This window comes from Sesamum indicum, linkage group LG7, assembly GCF_000512975.1.
Source record: "Sesamum indicum cultivar Zhongzhi No. 13 linkage group LG7, S_indicum_v1.0, whole genome shotgun sequence".
NCBI lineage: Eukaryota > Viridiplantae > Streptophyta > Magnoliopsida > Lamiales > Pedaliaceae > Sesamum > Sesamum indicum.
The window spans coordinates 2,808,583-2,823,623 of NC_026151.1; the positions used below are offsets into that span (position 1 = coordinate 2,808,583).

General features: G+C 34.8%; 2 protein-coding genes across 6 annotated transcripts in view; one reads left to right on the forward strand and one right to left on the reverse strand.

Moving 5' to 3' along the window:
• Window positions 29–546, reverse strand: LOC105166021 (auxin-responsive protein SAUR50). Its single transcript, XM_011085210.2, has one exon. It carries the CDS (start codon window positions 445–447, stop codon window positions 127–129), a length of 321 nt encoding a protein of 106 aa, XP_011083512.1. The 5' UTR covers window positions 448–546; the 3' UTR covers window positions 29–126.
• Window positions 7,160–15,041, forward strand: part of LOC105166022 (5'-3' exoribonuclease 3) — a 12,892-nt gene continuing 5,010 nt past the window's right edge. Inside the window, exons 1-15 of one of the 5 annotated variants that reach the window (XM_011085213.2) lie at window positions 7,162–7,590; window positions 9,381–9,483; window positions 9,579–9,655; window positions 9,743–9,934; window positions 10,085–10,204; window positions 10,305–10,367; window positions 10,628–10,777; window positions 10,857–11,021; window positions 11,836–11,913; window positions 12,019–12,105; window positions 13,437–13,609; window positions 13,700–13,781; window positions 14,017–14,112; window positions 14,536–14,631; window positions 14,913–14,983. In XM_011085213.2, the coding sequence (XP_011083515.1) occupies window positions 7,387–7,590; window positions 9,381–9,483; window positions 9,579–9,655; window positions 9,743–9,934; window positions 10,085–10,204; window positions 10,305–10,367; window positions 10,628–10,777; window positions 10,857–11,021; window positions 11,836–11,913; window positions 12,019–12,105; window positions 13,437–13,609; window positions 13,700–13,781; window positions 14,017–14,112; window positions 14,536–14,631; window positions 14,913–14,983 (1,757 nt within the window). In that variant the 5' untranslated portion in view covers window positions 7,162–7,386. Of the gene's footprint in view, window positions 7,591–9,380; window positions 9,484–9,578; window positions 9,656–9,742; window positions 9,935–10,084; window positions 10,205–10,304; window positions 10,368–10,627; window positions 10,778–10,856; window positions 11,022–11,835; window positions 11,914–12,018; window positions 12,106–13,436; window positions 13,782–14,016; window positions 14,113–14,535; window positions 14,632–14,912; window positions 14,984–15,041 lie in introns of those variants that run through there. The other 4 variants (XM_011085215.2, XM_011085211.2, XM_011085212.2 and 1 more) reach the window with 4 other exon arrangements.

A 15,041-nucleotide genomic window follows, 5' to 3' on the forward strand; every position in this document is an offset into this window, starting at 1 on the left:
TCTCGCCCCCCCCCCCCCCCACAAAAAAAAGAAAAGAAAAATCCCACAAGGGATGGTAAAAATATAAAATTACAGCAGCCTCCAGCAGTAATTTTTTTTAAAAAAAAAAAAATTTGATGATCATTCCTACCTAAGCATAGACGTTAGAGACTCGAAAACGTGTTGTTCACAAGGAATGGTGAGGCCCATGTCATGATCGAAGCCGAACTCCTCCTCGGCCCGGCGGAGCAGGGTCTGGAACTCGGGTCGGGTCAAGATTGAGATGGGGAGAATGTATCTGCTGCGGTTCTCACCTACGTACACCACGAAATGCCCCTTGGGCACGTCCAATGGCAGCCCTTCGTCGTTCTCGTACCCCCCCTGTTTCTTCCCTAAGCTCGAGCACCGCTTCATAATCTGCTTGATCACCGCCTTTTGGGACAGCTTATTGGATTTTGTCATACCCATTTGATGCTGTGCTTATTAAATTAAGCTTCTCTCTCTGCTTTTTCCTCTTCTTCCTTCTTTTTATAGAGAGAGAGAGAGAGTGGTGAGATAGCAATGAAGCGGAGTTCAGTCTATATATAAACCAGCTCGAGATTTATTTAATTTAATATATTTAAAGATAAAAAATAAAAAATAAAAAGAAGAAGGGTGGGGATGGGGGGGGGGGGGGTAGGGCGAGGGGGGGAAGTAGAGACCACGGGTGTTTTTGGGCATTGTGTATTTATGTTAGAAAAAAACATGAAGGGAGCCGAAGCCATCGGGTTTACGAATTCTTGCTCCTATTCCTCCGGACAATTGGGTCCCTCTTTCTCTGTTTTAACCTCTTTTTCCAACAAATTTATCACCCTCTTCAAAAATTTCTTACTTAAATAAGATTTTACCGACCAAATCATTCTCATGATATATGTAATATATAATTGATCATTTTTTTTAATTATGTATAATTATACAATAAATGTATTAAGTTTGCTATATAAATAAGAAATAATTACATTCTCATTTCATGATATTTGATGTAATTACACGTAGATTTCTTGTGATTTGAGAAATTATATCTAGCACTCATGAAATTTGATTCCATCTAACAAATAAATCCCTCAATCAGTCAAGATCCACCGAATCTGTTGATATTAACGAAAAACCAGAAAACATCTATATCTATTCCTCATTAATTTATTGTAAGTCAAGTAAATCTTTATGACCTAATTACCCTCATACATTTTTCACACATTGACGTATTTGAGGACCTATATTTTCATCGTTATAAGGTAGATTAGTCCAAAACATATATATTTGACCTGCAATAAATCTGGAACTAATCAATCAAGGATAAATATTAATTGTTATTCAAATTTTTTGTTAATATTAACAAATTCAATGAATTTTAACTAACAAAAAAACTTATTTGTTAGACAAAAACAAATACCAAACCTTATGAGAGGTGAGTATAATTCTCCCTGTAATTAATTTACGTCCAATCAAATTCCATTTTGATTTAAAAAATTCAGAAAAATACAAGTAATTCCCTTATAATATTGCAAATGAGTAAATTAACTCTTTATCATTTTTTTAGCAGTTTATCTCTCCATGTTTTTTAAAATATGACAATTTATCTTCTTTTATTTTTTAAAATGAAGCAATTTGTCTTTTTTTATAGCGAGGTACATTGTTTTATTTTAAAAAACACAATAACTTGCTATTTTTTTTATAGAAAAATAATTTGTTCATTTACAATATTATGAGACAAATTGCATTAAATCCTTAAAAATTCCCTTTCTTTTTGGGCTAGATTGATTTTGTTTAATCTTATTCCTGACGTGGCTAAAATATTTCTCTATGATTCAATTAAAAAAATACACTTAGGAACTCACAGAAAAAATAAAAAAATACCGAATTTAACTAGGTACGGCCAGAATGTTTATGTTTTCACATTTATATTTCACTAAAAGACATTTATAAAGTAAAATATTACAAAGACATGAGAAAACTTTGGGTTAGTTGCAATTTTCTCCAATGTGATATTGCAAATGAGTAAATAACCCTTCATGAAAAAAATAGCAAATTGCCCTTTTGTACTTTCTAAAATGAAGCAATTTACCTCTTTAGACAGGGAGGTAAATTGCTTCATTTTAAAAAATATAGAAAGGTAAATTGCTATATTTTAAAAAACAAGGGGAGTTAAATTGCTATTTTTTTTTATATGGGGGTAATCATCTCATTTTTAATATTACAAGGGTTGCTTGCAATTTTCCCATAAAACATATGCCAAGAATAAGATGGGCAAGTATTCGTTTTGTAAAAAGTATTTATAAGAGATAATTACATTTACACATCGTGATATATTGTGTATTTACACAAATTATTATTCCTGCTTTTGGATAATTACGCATTCACCCACCAGAAATATGTACCACATTTACACATATCATCCCTATTTTTGGAAATTACATGCACACCTCCAAAATTTCAACACCGTTATGCAAACTATCATGCTTTTTTATTGGGGTAAAATGTAAGCAACTCCCATGATATTGTAAACGAGCAAATTGCGCTTCTATAAAAAACAATAGCAATAAACCTTCCTATATTTTTTAAATTGCTATTTTTTTTATCATAAAAATAATTTGCTCATTTATAATATTACAAAAAAATAGATTACATTAAACCCTTTTCATGATTACGAGTAATTTCTATAATTATATAAAAAATAAAAATAATTTTACATAACAAGTTATAGATCAACGATCAATGATTTGGGATGTATTTGGTAATGTTATTCTTTTGTGGCTTGGCACCATTGGAAGGTTGTTTTTGTCTTTCTATGGTAATTTTATTCACATCTCATTTTATTTCAACAAATTTATTGATATAAAACGATATTTTATCGTCGTCGAGATTATAATTTAAGAAAAATACACTGTATTTTTTTTTCATAAGATATTTTATGAAATTGAGTCGATGTAAATATGAACTTTATTATGATAATAACTTATAACTAGATTATTACAAGCAGTCATTTCACAATCGTAGAAGTTTTCCGATTATGTCTATTTTACTTAAAGTAATTTTTACCCTATAAGTGATTATTTAATTTATGCGGATTATTTATGAGCGACTATTTTGAAATATGAATTTAGGCATGGTCAATATAGATTCATGCATCTCTAATATTAAAAGAAAAATCTCTCCACACTCAAACGACGGTTAATGACATCGCTGCACTAATTTTTTGTTGAAGTAAAAAATGCCATTCGTGATAAAATAACTAACTTATTCAACTTTTCAGAATTTACATTAACTGATAAGTTATTATTTTTTTCTTTCTTTATCTTTGTTAATGGGTTTATATATTTTACTCTTATTTATGATATATCTTAAAACGTCAAAAAATATTTTATGATATGTACCCGAAAAATGACGTACCACAACGACTAGTTTAATAAAATTTAATGTGAAAAATATTTGTTTATAGTTACCTTACATATTGTTGTCCGTATTAAAGGACGTGCGATGTGGTCCTTTAAAATCGTAACTATGCACCTCCCTAGAGGAAAAGTCGCGATCAATGTATAAATTAATTGCTAAAATTAATATAATGTGACAACTTTTGCGTCTGGAATAGTACTTTCCATAATTATTATTAAGATGAGTCAAAGATTGTTACAAATGTGTATCAATTGCGTTAATTACACTACTGTGATGCTACCTATACACAAAAAGTGATATCATTGATATAAAATTGTAACAATATTCATTAGTCCCCTACTACACAGTTAGTGGAAAACGACTGATCAAATTAATAGGCCAATTTTTCAAAAATCAAACAACATAATCTACTCTAAAATGGGTTTTTATTTTATTTTTAAAATTGCATATTTAAAATTTTAAATTATTTGAATAGTTTAACAATAATCAGATTTGCACTTTCACGTATTTAAATATTTTATTTGTTGTATTATATGATTATATTATTCCTTTTATTGTTAAAAAATATAAATTAAATGGCTATATATGAGTAATTAATAAAATTATTTTTTTTGGAAATTATGCAAGTTTTTAATTATTATGTATGAATCATCGATTGCATATTGACCATTCATTTTTTTATTAATATTTAAAAAAAATAAATATGAAACATACTAGTCGAAATAAAATGGGAAAAAATAATTATTATTGATAAACAACAAGTGCAATATAGTATAATAATATATTTTAAATACATAGAGGACAAAATTGTCTTTAATTAATTACGTTTGTTTCAGAAGTAATTTGTTTTCAAACACTATCACTTTCAACTGCTCTTTGCTTTTTTTTTTACAAACATTACCTTCTTTTGATTCTATTAAAAATTTGAATTTTGTCTACAAAAATCACTTCTGTAAAAGTAGAAATTTTTACAAACACTCACTCAGTCAGATTCAAACTAACAACATAGCGAGCCGATTATTTTTATCATATCATTATTAGATAATTAAAAAATATTTAATCACATAGCAAGTGTAATACCCGTAGGTAAGTATCGACTTTGTTTGAGGAAGATATATGTAAGAATTCTTGGGGGGTTGTCAATATGAAGTAGAGAAGGCAAACAAGAGGAGTGGGGTCATGAAAAGGCTGTTTGGAATGCCATCCCATGTTCTGTGAATGAAATGTGTTGCTGTTTGTGACATTTAAACACTGAGAAGTAGAAGGGCTGCCCCACCATTTCCTCACCGAAAGCCAGTTGACACCACATCTGCTTGCCAACCCCTATTTTGAGGGATCAGATTAGTTTTCTAAATTCTCCATGTAAATTACACTGATCAGATCTTCAAAATACTCATGACTTGAGATTACAAGGAGCAGTTGTGGTTGATTTTAGAACTTGATGGGGCTGTTTTGACGGCTGACCTTTTTCCTACCTGCACTAAAGGAAAAGGGAAATATGTTGTTGATTTAACTATATATGTCGTAAAAATATTTAATGTTTGAGAGCAATGATTGGGCAGAAGGGAGAAAAAGTAATTGGGTTGACAAGATGAAGGGCATGTTACCTTTGCCCCCCTTTACTCTTGTGAAGACAACAAGCAAATGTACCTATTGGCGCCAGCCAACCTCCCTGCCTGCCTGCCTCATTCAATCCAAGAATTTTCCCAATGGGAATGCACTTGTTGCTCTAACTCATCAGACATATTTTAGCTTCTTTCTTGCATTTTCAGGCAATGTCCCTCCATTTCTTACAACAAACTCTTCCACATTTCCGATTACGTCGGGAGATGGGGTTGCTTGGGAGGGTTTCTACTGCTCGCTATTCAATTTTAATATGTAAATAATTAAAGGGGTGTTTCCAAAATACTTGATAAAATTTCATTTTTTTTTTCTACAAACACACTCAATTTTTCTATATATGATCAAAATTCAAAATTACGTATACTTGCAAAGACTTTGTATGTTATATTAGGGTCGGTCAAGGCGACGTCTCGATTAGGCAGCGAAGAACATGCATCGGGTAGCTGAAAACGGCTCGTCGCCAACTACTTAAACATTTGGGAAAAAGAAAATCTCCAAGTCAAGAGAAGTATAGATATGGGTATCTTGATGAATTAGGTTTGAAGACAAAACAAATGGCCTTCTCCAGGAAGTTGAGAGGTTGACATGTACGTGGGCCAATACAGCTAAGGTTGTGGGAACCGGAGAAACAAAGGACTTACGGATGTACCTCAACCATTGATACCTCATCACATGTACTGCAGCCCAGCAACAAGTACATAGATTATCGCCTCTTACACGTTTGATTAGTGTCTGGTTTTGGACCAATTATGTGTGTTCTACTTTGCGTTTGTGCTGTATGTCAAGTCATGCATATTTAAGGCAGCAACAGCAGTCTGTTTGCAGGGTCCAACCTAGCTGGATAAATTGAGTTGTTTTAAGGATTTCAGGATAACAACCCTCCATTCACACGTCTTAGTTTGTTGTGATGCTGCCATGCGTCCTACAAATGCAGAGTGAATTTGTGCAGTTTATAAGCCCAACGTCTCTTATCCCTAACGAGGCGTGTTTTCAAGAAGAAAATCGCGATGCTAGAAAGTCAAAATGGATGCAGTACACCATGCTAAGGTATCGTTGAACGCAACATCAACCGCCTTGAAATGGAGTTTTAGCATAATTGCATGAAATACAACTTATATTAGTCATGTGTTGATAATTTTGGTACTAACGTTCGACCTACAATACAAGACCAAATATGAGATCTACTCTAGCATGAAGGGGATCAAAATTGACAACAAATAATTAAATTTTACAAAAAATGACTAAATGTGAGATGTTCAGAATTAATTCTGTAAAAAAGGATTAAATATGTAAATAAAGAAAGTTACATAATAAAAAATATTAACGGTTTATAGTTACATGACAAAAAAATGTAATTTGGCTTAAAATTATTATTGACGTATATAATTCATCCTCTTACCGGAACATAAAACAACGTACTATTTTCTTCTTCTCTAAAAATGAGTTAATTTTTGGTCTGAACCCGACAAGTGTTTGGTATTCCTTCTCGAGCTTCTCTTCCAACTTCAAATGCGGAAAAGTCAGAATGGGAAGCAGGCAGAGTTTGAGCTTGAATATCTAACAAGTCGAGTTTTATGTACAAAAATATTCATTATAAGTGTCGGAAATATAACTAATATAGTATACAATATTGAATTTTTAACTTTTAACTTTTTAGTTTGAATTAAATAATTAGATATACGTCAAAGATTTCATAATTTTGCAGTTGAAGTAATAGTGAATTCTGTGTCTGCATCCTAAAAGGGGTAGTTGGCTGATAGCGCAGCAATTTAAGACTGAAAGGATGTCTGTTCAACTGCTTGAAGCTGTCAGCATTTACTGTTCTGTCCAGGCACAAATAGTTTACATATGAGCCCATTGGCCTACCAATTTGGGCCTAAAGGGACAAGCCCGTATAAAATGTTACTGATTTGTATGGGCTCATAAGTGTGGGCCTCGATAAGATGAACTTGGTCCTGTATACGATGAATTTGTGCCCGGCCCGTCAGTTATTATTTATTTAGATAATAATTGTGAACATGAAAAAATATCTTGGGATATTTCAAATATCTTCCCACACAGTAAATCGGGCAAGAGAAGGAATTACCGAAAAGCTCCTCAAATCTGAGGGTATCTTCGTCCACTTGGCCTAAAATCGTGCCCTAATTCTCTTCTCTTGGATTCGGATATTCTGGACTGTATTCGATCTGTTGTTGTGTACTTGGAAGCTCCCGCACTGCAATTTGCAGAAAGCCAGTCTGGCCGCATTTTAGCTGAATTTATTGTTTAGTTTTGATACGGTTTTGGTTTTCTGATAAATCTCTTTTTTCGTTGGGGGCAATTCATTTTTATTTTTGTCTTGTTTGATTGAGAATGGGAGTTCCGGCGTTTTACCGGTGGTTGGCCGAGAAGTATCCGATGGTGGTGGTGGATGTGATTGAAGAAGAGGCGGTGGTTATAGAAGGGGTTAAAATCCCGGTGGATACGAGCAAGCCGAATCCTAACAACATCGAATACGATAACTTGTACCTGGATATGAATGGAATTATTCACCCTTGCTTTCATCCTGAAGACCGCGTAAGTTTTCAAGCACCTGCTTTTCATTAAGTTTTTTTCGTGGATTTGGTGGTTTTATTGTTTGAATTGCACCATTTGATTTTCTGGTCTGGTATTTTTTTTTTGTTTTAGTACTTCTGTTTTTAGACAAGTGGTGCTACTTGCATGCTTGTTTCTTGATGGTTTTTCGGGTGTGTTTTATTTGTATATATTTCATGTTTCTAGTGCTGAGATGGAGCTTGTGGTTGTATGTTGTTTTCTACTAAGAAGACAACAAAAGTAAGTTTGTCTTGGGGTTCTATTTTGAAGACTGAATTATCTGTCCACAAGAACAAACACTAAGAATGAGAGTGTGGGCTTCCAGCGTCAGTGTGGCACTAGTGTTAGTTGCTGTTTGAGTAAGTTAGAGTTATGATAAGTATATCCAAACTCGATACTGTGAAGCATTGGTAATTGCAGCTTCCACAGAACATCACTTTGTGCTGTTAGCTCTATGTTTTCTAGTGGCAGCACTGTTCTATGGTCACTATGTCTATGCTTCAGTTCCCTCCTTCATGGAGCTGATAACTTATTGTGTCTGTCCTAATATTAAGCCAATATGGGCTCTTTACTGTCTCTCATATGGGGGAAAACGTGATGGGTGAATCATGGTGATGCTGGCAATCCAATGATGGTTTCTTACTTGAGACATAACGACCTACATATTTTATGCAATTTCATGTCCAGAAAGTGTGGTAAGTCAATCTATAGATGTTCATAGTTCCTGTCAATGTCTCAAGGATGTTTATTCAAAGGTCCTTGACTCATTAGTTTCCATCTCAATGTTTCTTCATTTCTCACTACCCACCTTTATATGATGTGGGTGAGTTTGTAGTTATTACTGCATTGAAATTTTGCTTCTAATATCATGGTATACCTTAATTTGGACTAGCTTTGGATGGACTATGATTATTCGTAGAAATCTTCTGTGAACTATGGGATGTCGCAGATCTCAAATTTATTGGCATTTTGATTTTCTATTGTTCTCAAAAGCATGGTTGTAAAATACCTCAAATTATAACATTGTCTTGGTAACTTAAAAAAACAACGGGCATAAAACTTGTATCGAAATTTATGAGTGATAGTTGATTTTAAGGGGAAAAAAGAGGAAGCTTTATGACTATAGGTCATGTGCCCTGAGCGATAATCTGCTAGATGAAGAAATTGTGATGTCTAAGACATGTTAGGGTACTTTTGAAGTTTGATGAACATTCCAAATGTCATATAGTTTGTTTTATTAGTATATCCATGCAGAATGGTAGATTTGTGGTTGTAATATTTTGTTGATGGGTTAGATATAATAAGATAAAAAGTAATAGCTGGGGTTGTTATTGTAAAGGAATTGAAATAATATGCTATTCCAGGAAGCAAGGAAGAGTCTTAAAAAGGCAATTATTAATTGGTAATACTTGACTTGATAAGGTGTTTCAGATTTACACTCTTCAAGTTGTTGCGATGCCCTGGATTAAATATACTATAATCTATGAATTTAATTGGCATTTTACTTATAAGGTTTTTCCTGCTTCTCCTTTTCTATGGACTGCATTGAACAGTTATCCCAATTTCCTTGTTATGTTTTTGTCACAAGTTCAGAAGACTAGTTCTGAAGGCTGCCAAATCAGGAGAGGTGTTTGAAAATATGATGCAATTTTGAGAATTCATTTCTGATTTCTTAGGCTTTACTGAATATGAGTTGTGACATGTCTTCTACATAATATAATATCCTCATTTTGTCTAGATAAGTGTGCTGACAAACCTAATTTCTTATGCAGCCTTCTCCAACCACTTTTGATGAGGTGTTTCAATGCATATTTGATTATATTGATAGGCTCTTTGTTATGGTGCGACCACGGAAACTGCTTTACATGGCTATTGGTGGGTAAAAGGTTAACAATGGTAGTAGTAAATGGAAGTTAATGCAAGCTGACATGGGTCAAATTCATTAACTTCAAGTTGGTATTGATTGATAGATGGTGTGGCGCCAAGAGCTAAGATGAATCAGCAGCGGTCAAGGCGTTTCAGAGCTGCCAAAGATGCAGCTGATGCGGTGTGCATCCTTGTAGTGATTCACTTTGAACACAGTTAATGCGTAAATAATATATTTTTATTTTCATGGATGCAATATTGCTTGTAGGCGGCTGAAGAGGAAAGGTTGCGTGCGGAGTTTGAGCAAGAAGGCAGGAACCTTCCCCCCAAACAGCAATCACAGCTTTTTGATTCTAATGTTATTACACCTGGAACACCATTCATGGCTGTTCTATCCATTGCTCTGCAATACTACATTCACCTCAGACTGAACAATGACCCTGGATGGAAAAATGTCAAGGTATTGTTTCTGTGGGCCCTCAACGACAGTTCTTTTTCTAGATTAGTCCAATTACTTTGTACCGCAAATTTTAATGTGTATTGGTCTCTAGCATGTCTAGACGTGTTCAACTCCTGCATCAATTTATGCAAACTATTCTCTTTCATGAAGGTTATTCTTTCTGATGCAAATGTTCCTGGTGAAGGGGAACACAAGATCATGTCGTACATCCGTCTCCAAAGGAATCTTCCTGGTTATGATCCAAACACCCGCCATTGTCTGTATGGATTGGTAGGTGTTAAGATGATATATATGTTGAAATTGTTGTATGTATATCTTCACTTTCTTGTGCACTCTCACAATTATTGACTAATCTGTGCTGCGTGTACAGGATGCTGATCTGATCATGTTGGCTTTGGCCACTCATGAAGTTCATTTTTCAATACTTAGAGAGGTATACCTGTTGTTGAATGGCATTGTGACATTGCCCAACTCTTATTTCATTAGTAGTTTGGGGTCTTTTGATTCAGGATCCTTTAGAAAGAACTAATGATTTCATGTAAAAAATTGCTGGCAAATGGGGGTGGGAGTTTGAGTCAAATTTTATGCTTCAATGGATGGGGTTATGTAGAGATTTGGATATTCTGCTTGGTGTCTCCCCAACTTTGAACTTTCTTCGTGATGACAGGTGTTTCTTCTAATTTTTCTTGCAAGGTTGTATTTACTCCAGGGCAACAAGACAAATGCTTTCTTTGCGGTCAAATGGGTCATTTAGCTGCAGATTGTGAAGGGAAAGCGAAGAGAAAGGCAGGTGAATTTGATGAGAAAGGTGATGCTGAAATTGTGCCTAAAAAACCTTATCAGGTAATAATAACATATATGAAAGAACATTAAACAGAGATATGTGTTTTTGATACTAAAGCTAACTTGTCTCATTTTGCAGTTTCTAAACATTTGGACTCTTCGTGAATATCTGGAATATGAGATGAGGATTCCTAACCTGCCTTTCGAGATTGACTTTGAACGCATTGTTGATGATTTTATTTTCATATGCTTCTTTGTCGGTAATGATTTTTTGCCGCATATGCCCACGCTCGAGATTCGTGAGGTGTGTCTAAGAGATGCTTTTTGTTTACAGTTGTTTGGTAGTATTGTTTATTCTCTTGTATTCTAATCTTCGACTTTCTGAGTTACTGTAGGCTTGGCATGCATTCTTACTTGACAGTTCAGAGTTGAAATTAGCCTGAGCCAAAGGCAGGAACTTAAAGAGCGAAGAGTTCTCCTTTCTTTAGTTCCTTGCCATAAACCACATTAAAACCACACTTGAATCTTTTAGGTGGCTTAATTAAGTTTTAATAATCAATCAATGCTGCCAATATAATGCATGCTAAGCTGAAATTAATTCCAGAAGCAGCCCTTTGTCAGAGAAGAGGCATTGCATAATGTTGACAACCAAGTGAGGATTGTAATATCAAGCTGAATGAATAAATACAGATATGTTTTGATAAAAGCTGGCTAAGATGTGGGTAAGAGTTACTCTGCAGACTGTAATTGGTAAATAATTGGTTGAGGGTTGGGTAACCTATTTCCTTATGTATAGGGCATTGATGTTGGCAAACTCTTATATGTGGTTGGCGAGTGTTCACGTTTTCATAAGATGTGAAATTGATTGATGATTGTACAACATGTTATTGGAACTATTGTTGAATTATATGTGATTTCATCTGCTCTACTATGTGATTTCCAGCATCCAGAATTTCTTAGTAAAATCGGTAGAAATTATAGTAGACAGTGTGATTTTCTTGATTTAGGAATATTGTGAGTACACTTGCTGGATTTCTGGTGTTCGATTGCTTTTTACAAGAGACAAAATTGTTGATGGTGCTGTTGATTTTAATGTACTTCTTTTCTTTCTTATACAGGGTGCAATCAACTTGCTGATGGCTGTGTATAAAAAGGAGTTGAGGGTTTTGGGTGGGTATTTGACTGATGGATGCAAGGTATGCATGATATTGTTTGGATAAACATGGTTTTAGTGCTGTTATCTTCCTAATTATTAATAGTTTCAGGCTTGTTATCTTATATTCTGTTTCTTTCTTTTTCAGCCGAACCTGAGCAGGGTCGAGCACTTTATTCAAGCTGTGGGATCGTTTGAAGATAAAATATTTCTTAAAAGGGCCCGATTACATCAGGTTGGTTCTTCCCTTATTTTCCCCCTCATTCTGTTCATTGCTTGTCGGTAACTTGGTTCTTTTTCTTTTTTAGTCCTACACTTTGCAGTTATTATTTCCATGGGTTTTGCCACATTATATTCTTTTGCATTAAAGTGTGAGCTTGAAGTGTATGCTCAGTATAATCTTGTTTCACGAGATCCACTCAGCAAGCAACTAGAATGTGTTTCTTCAATTTTATTACTTGGATTTTCTAATGATGCACCCAAGTCGATTCTTGATGAACATGCGAAACAAACTCATGGTGATGAGTGGCAGCCTTTTTCTGTGCACCAAGAAATGCACACAAGTTACGATTTATGCTACAGTAACTTAGTGCTGCTACTTAGTATCATGCCTCGGCTATGTGCTGGGGCCCTGTAAGCAGGACTCTTTGCTCTTGTCCTTGTTTTATGAAAATGATCAACCTAATTTGCTAGAGAAGTCAATTCTACACACAGAAATATTCCAATTTCCTCCAATGTGGGATATCATTATCACCCTATGTGGACCTGCCATGCTCATTTAGCTGGACCTGCTGCCAGTAGTATTGTTCTCCTTCAAGGATTGTCACTGTCCCAATCCACATGAGGCTGGACTTGCGCATAGCGTTCTTGGGTTGGCTCTGATACAATTTTGTGACAAATCGGGCCCACATGTGGTGCCTGCAAGACAGTGCAATGAGCTTTGCTAGCAACTGCTTCAAGCTTGCCCCCTCTTCGCAAAAATGATTAGCCATTAGGAATCCATTGTACCAACTTATAAGTGAGTCTAATTTTCCTCCCACAGCCAGAGTTGGAACTTTGGCATGTGAATAGCCATGATAGTAGGACTATCTGCCCTATCCTCTGTACTTCTGTAATGATGATTATTTGATGACATAGGAACGCTTTTCAGGCGGTTAGGATGGTGCATAACTTTAATTTACAGATTTACACTTTTACTGTTCCGGTTTTGCTTCCTTTATTTGATGTTTTAAGCATCCATCTAATGAGGTCATTAATTTTGATTTTTCATGGAAGTAAATTATGGAATACAAATGCGAGCCTTGGTGATCCTTTTCTTGCAGAGTCTATGAATTGTCTAAATCTTTCTGTTATTCTTATTAACCCAGTAGGAAAAAGGTCGTCTCTTGAAATTTGATTATGGTTGACTTTGTGGGTTTCTGCTTTTATTTATTTATTTAGAACTTGTGTCTTAATTGTATGCCTTTTGCTTTACTTTAACATAGACTGTTAGCACGAGATTCAATATGCACTATTGATCTCAATTGACTTGCATTAGTCACTATTATGGTCTGCTATTCTATACAGAGGCAAGCTGAGAGAATCAAGCGTGACAAGTCTCAAGCTAAAAGAGGAGATGATTCTGAACCTACAAATAGACCTGAATCGCTTGTTCCAGTTGCTCGGTTCCATGGTTCTCGCCTTGCTTCTGGTCCTTCACCTTCACCCTATCAACAGAAGGACTTTTCAAATTCTGTTAGGTACGATCAACTTGGCCAAGCTACCTCAAGATTTTCCGTTCTTGACATTAATTGCAAACAATCTGCTACAACCGAGAAAACCTACATCAGGGCCCAAAAAGTTGCACGGATGGATCCTGGAGCCACTATAGGGGCAGCTATTGTTGAAGCTGAGAACAATCTAGAAATTGAAGTATGTTTTCCTGCTTAGGGAGAGGCAGTTTAATGTAATTTTTGTTCTATCCGTTTTCTAGGATTAGTTTCTATCGATCACTTTCATTGATGGTTTTGCTATTAGGAACTGAGATATATGCGTGTGTTGTGTTTATATACGCTAATCACTTGGATAGTCTTTTCTCTTGAATTTAGAATTTGTTATGCAGAATATATTACTCATTAACTGGTTTTTTATGCATGCTGCCAATCAGATACAAGAAAACAAAGAAGAGTTGAAGTCTAAGCTCAAGGAATTGCTTCGTGAGAAGTCCGATGTATTTAATATGGACAATCCAGAGGAGGATAAGGTTTAAGCATTAGCTACACTTTCCTGTTTTCTTCTTCATATGAGTCGGTGTATATGCAAATCCTCTTCTGTGGATGAGAATTTTTGGTACATGTATTGTGTGAACTACCAGATGAGATAGGGTGCACATAATATGTTGTTAGGTGGAAGAAAGAATTTGATGAATTTTATAGTGAGAGATCCAGTTTTGATGAGAACATAACTGAAAGCTCAGTTCATGCATAACCATTAGGAGTTTATTTTTTAAGCAGCTATTGTCATTGTTCCCAATTTCATGGATGATAAACTTGCTTCACAACTTCGCCTTTCATATTTATCTTTTTCCTATGATATTGAAACCCCCTCTTGAATTAAAGATAAAGTGTAGATTTTCCAATGGTATTAGGGATCAATTTGAGAATTAATTTGCTGTTTCCCTCTCTAGGTCAAATTGGGTGAACCGGGTTGGAAGGAGAGGTACTATGAAGAGAAGTTTTCTGCAAAGTCTCCAGAGGAACTTGAAGCAGTACGAAGGGATGTAGTAAGTTGTTCAACTTTATTACCTTTCCTGAAAAGTGCTTGTTGAATGAGGAATAGGTTCTATTATCATATAATATTAACAGTTAAGGTTCAAGAAGTTTGGAAGAGATGCTGTATATAAATAGATATACAAGATACAATTGACCTATATGTGTGTTTATGTGCATGTATAATAAAACTATATGGATTCCCTTTTGTTGTATTTGCACCTAGCTGATCATAAATGATTAATTACTTGTGTCATGTGAGTAATGACTTAACTGGCGAATTGGTTTCTTGCAGGTTCTGAAATACACCGAAGGGTTATGTTGGGTTATGCACTACTACTATGAAGGGGTCTGTTCATGGCAATGGAAAGTTTCTGCCCTTTGTTGGTTTTGTTTCTACCTTCTTTTTCCTAATTGAGAAAAG

Bases quoted from the DNA above. Each gene is read 5' to 3' on its own strand.
- LOC105166021 (XM_011085210.2), bottom strand. From the start codon at position 447: ATGGGTATGACAAAATCCAATAAGCTGTCCCAAAAGGCGGTGATCAAG.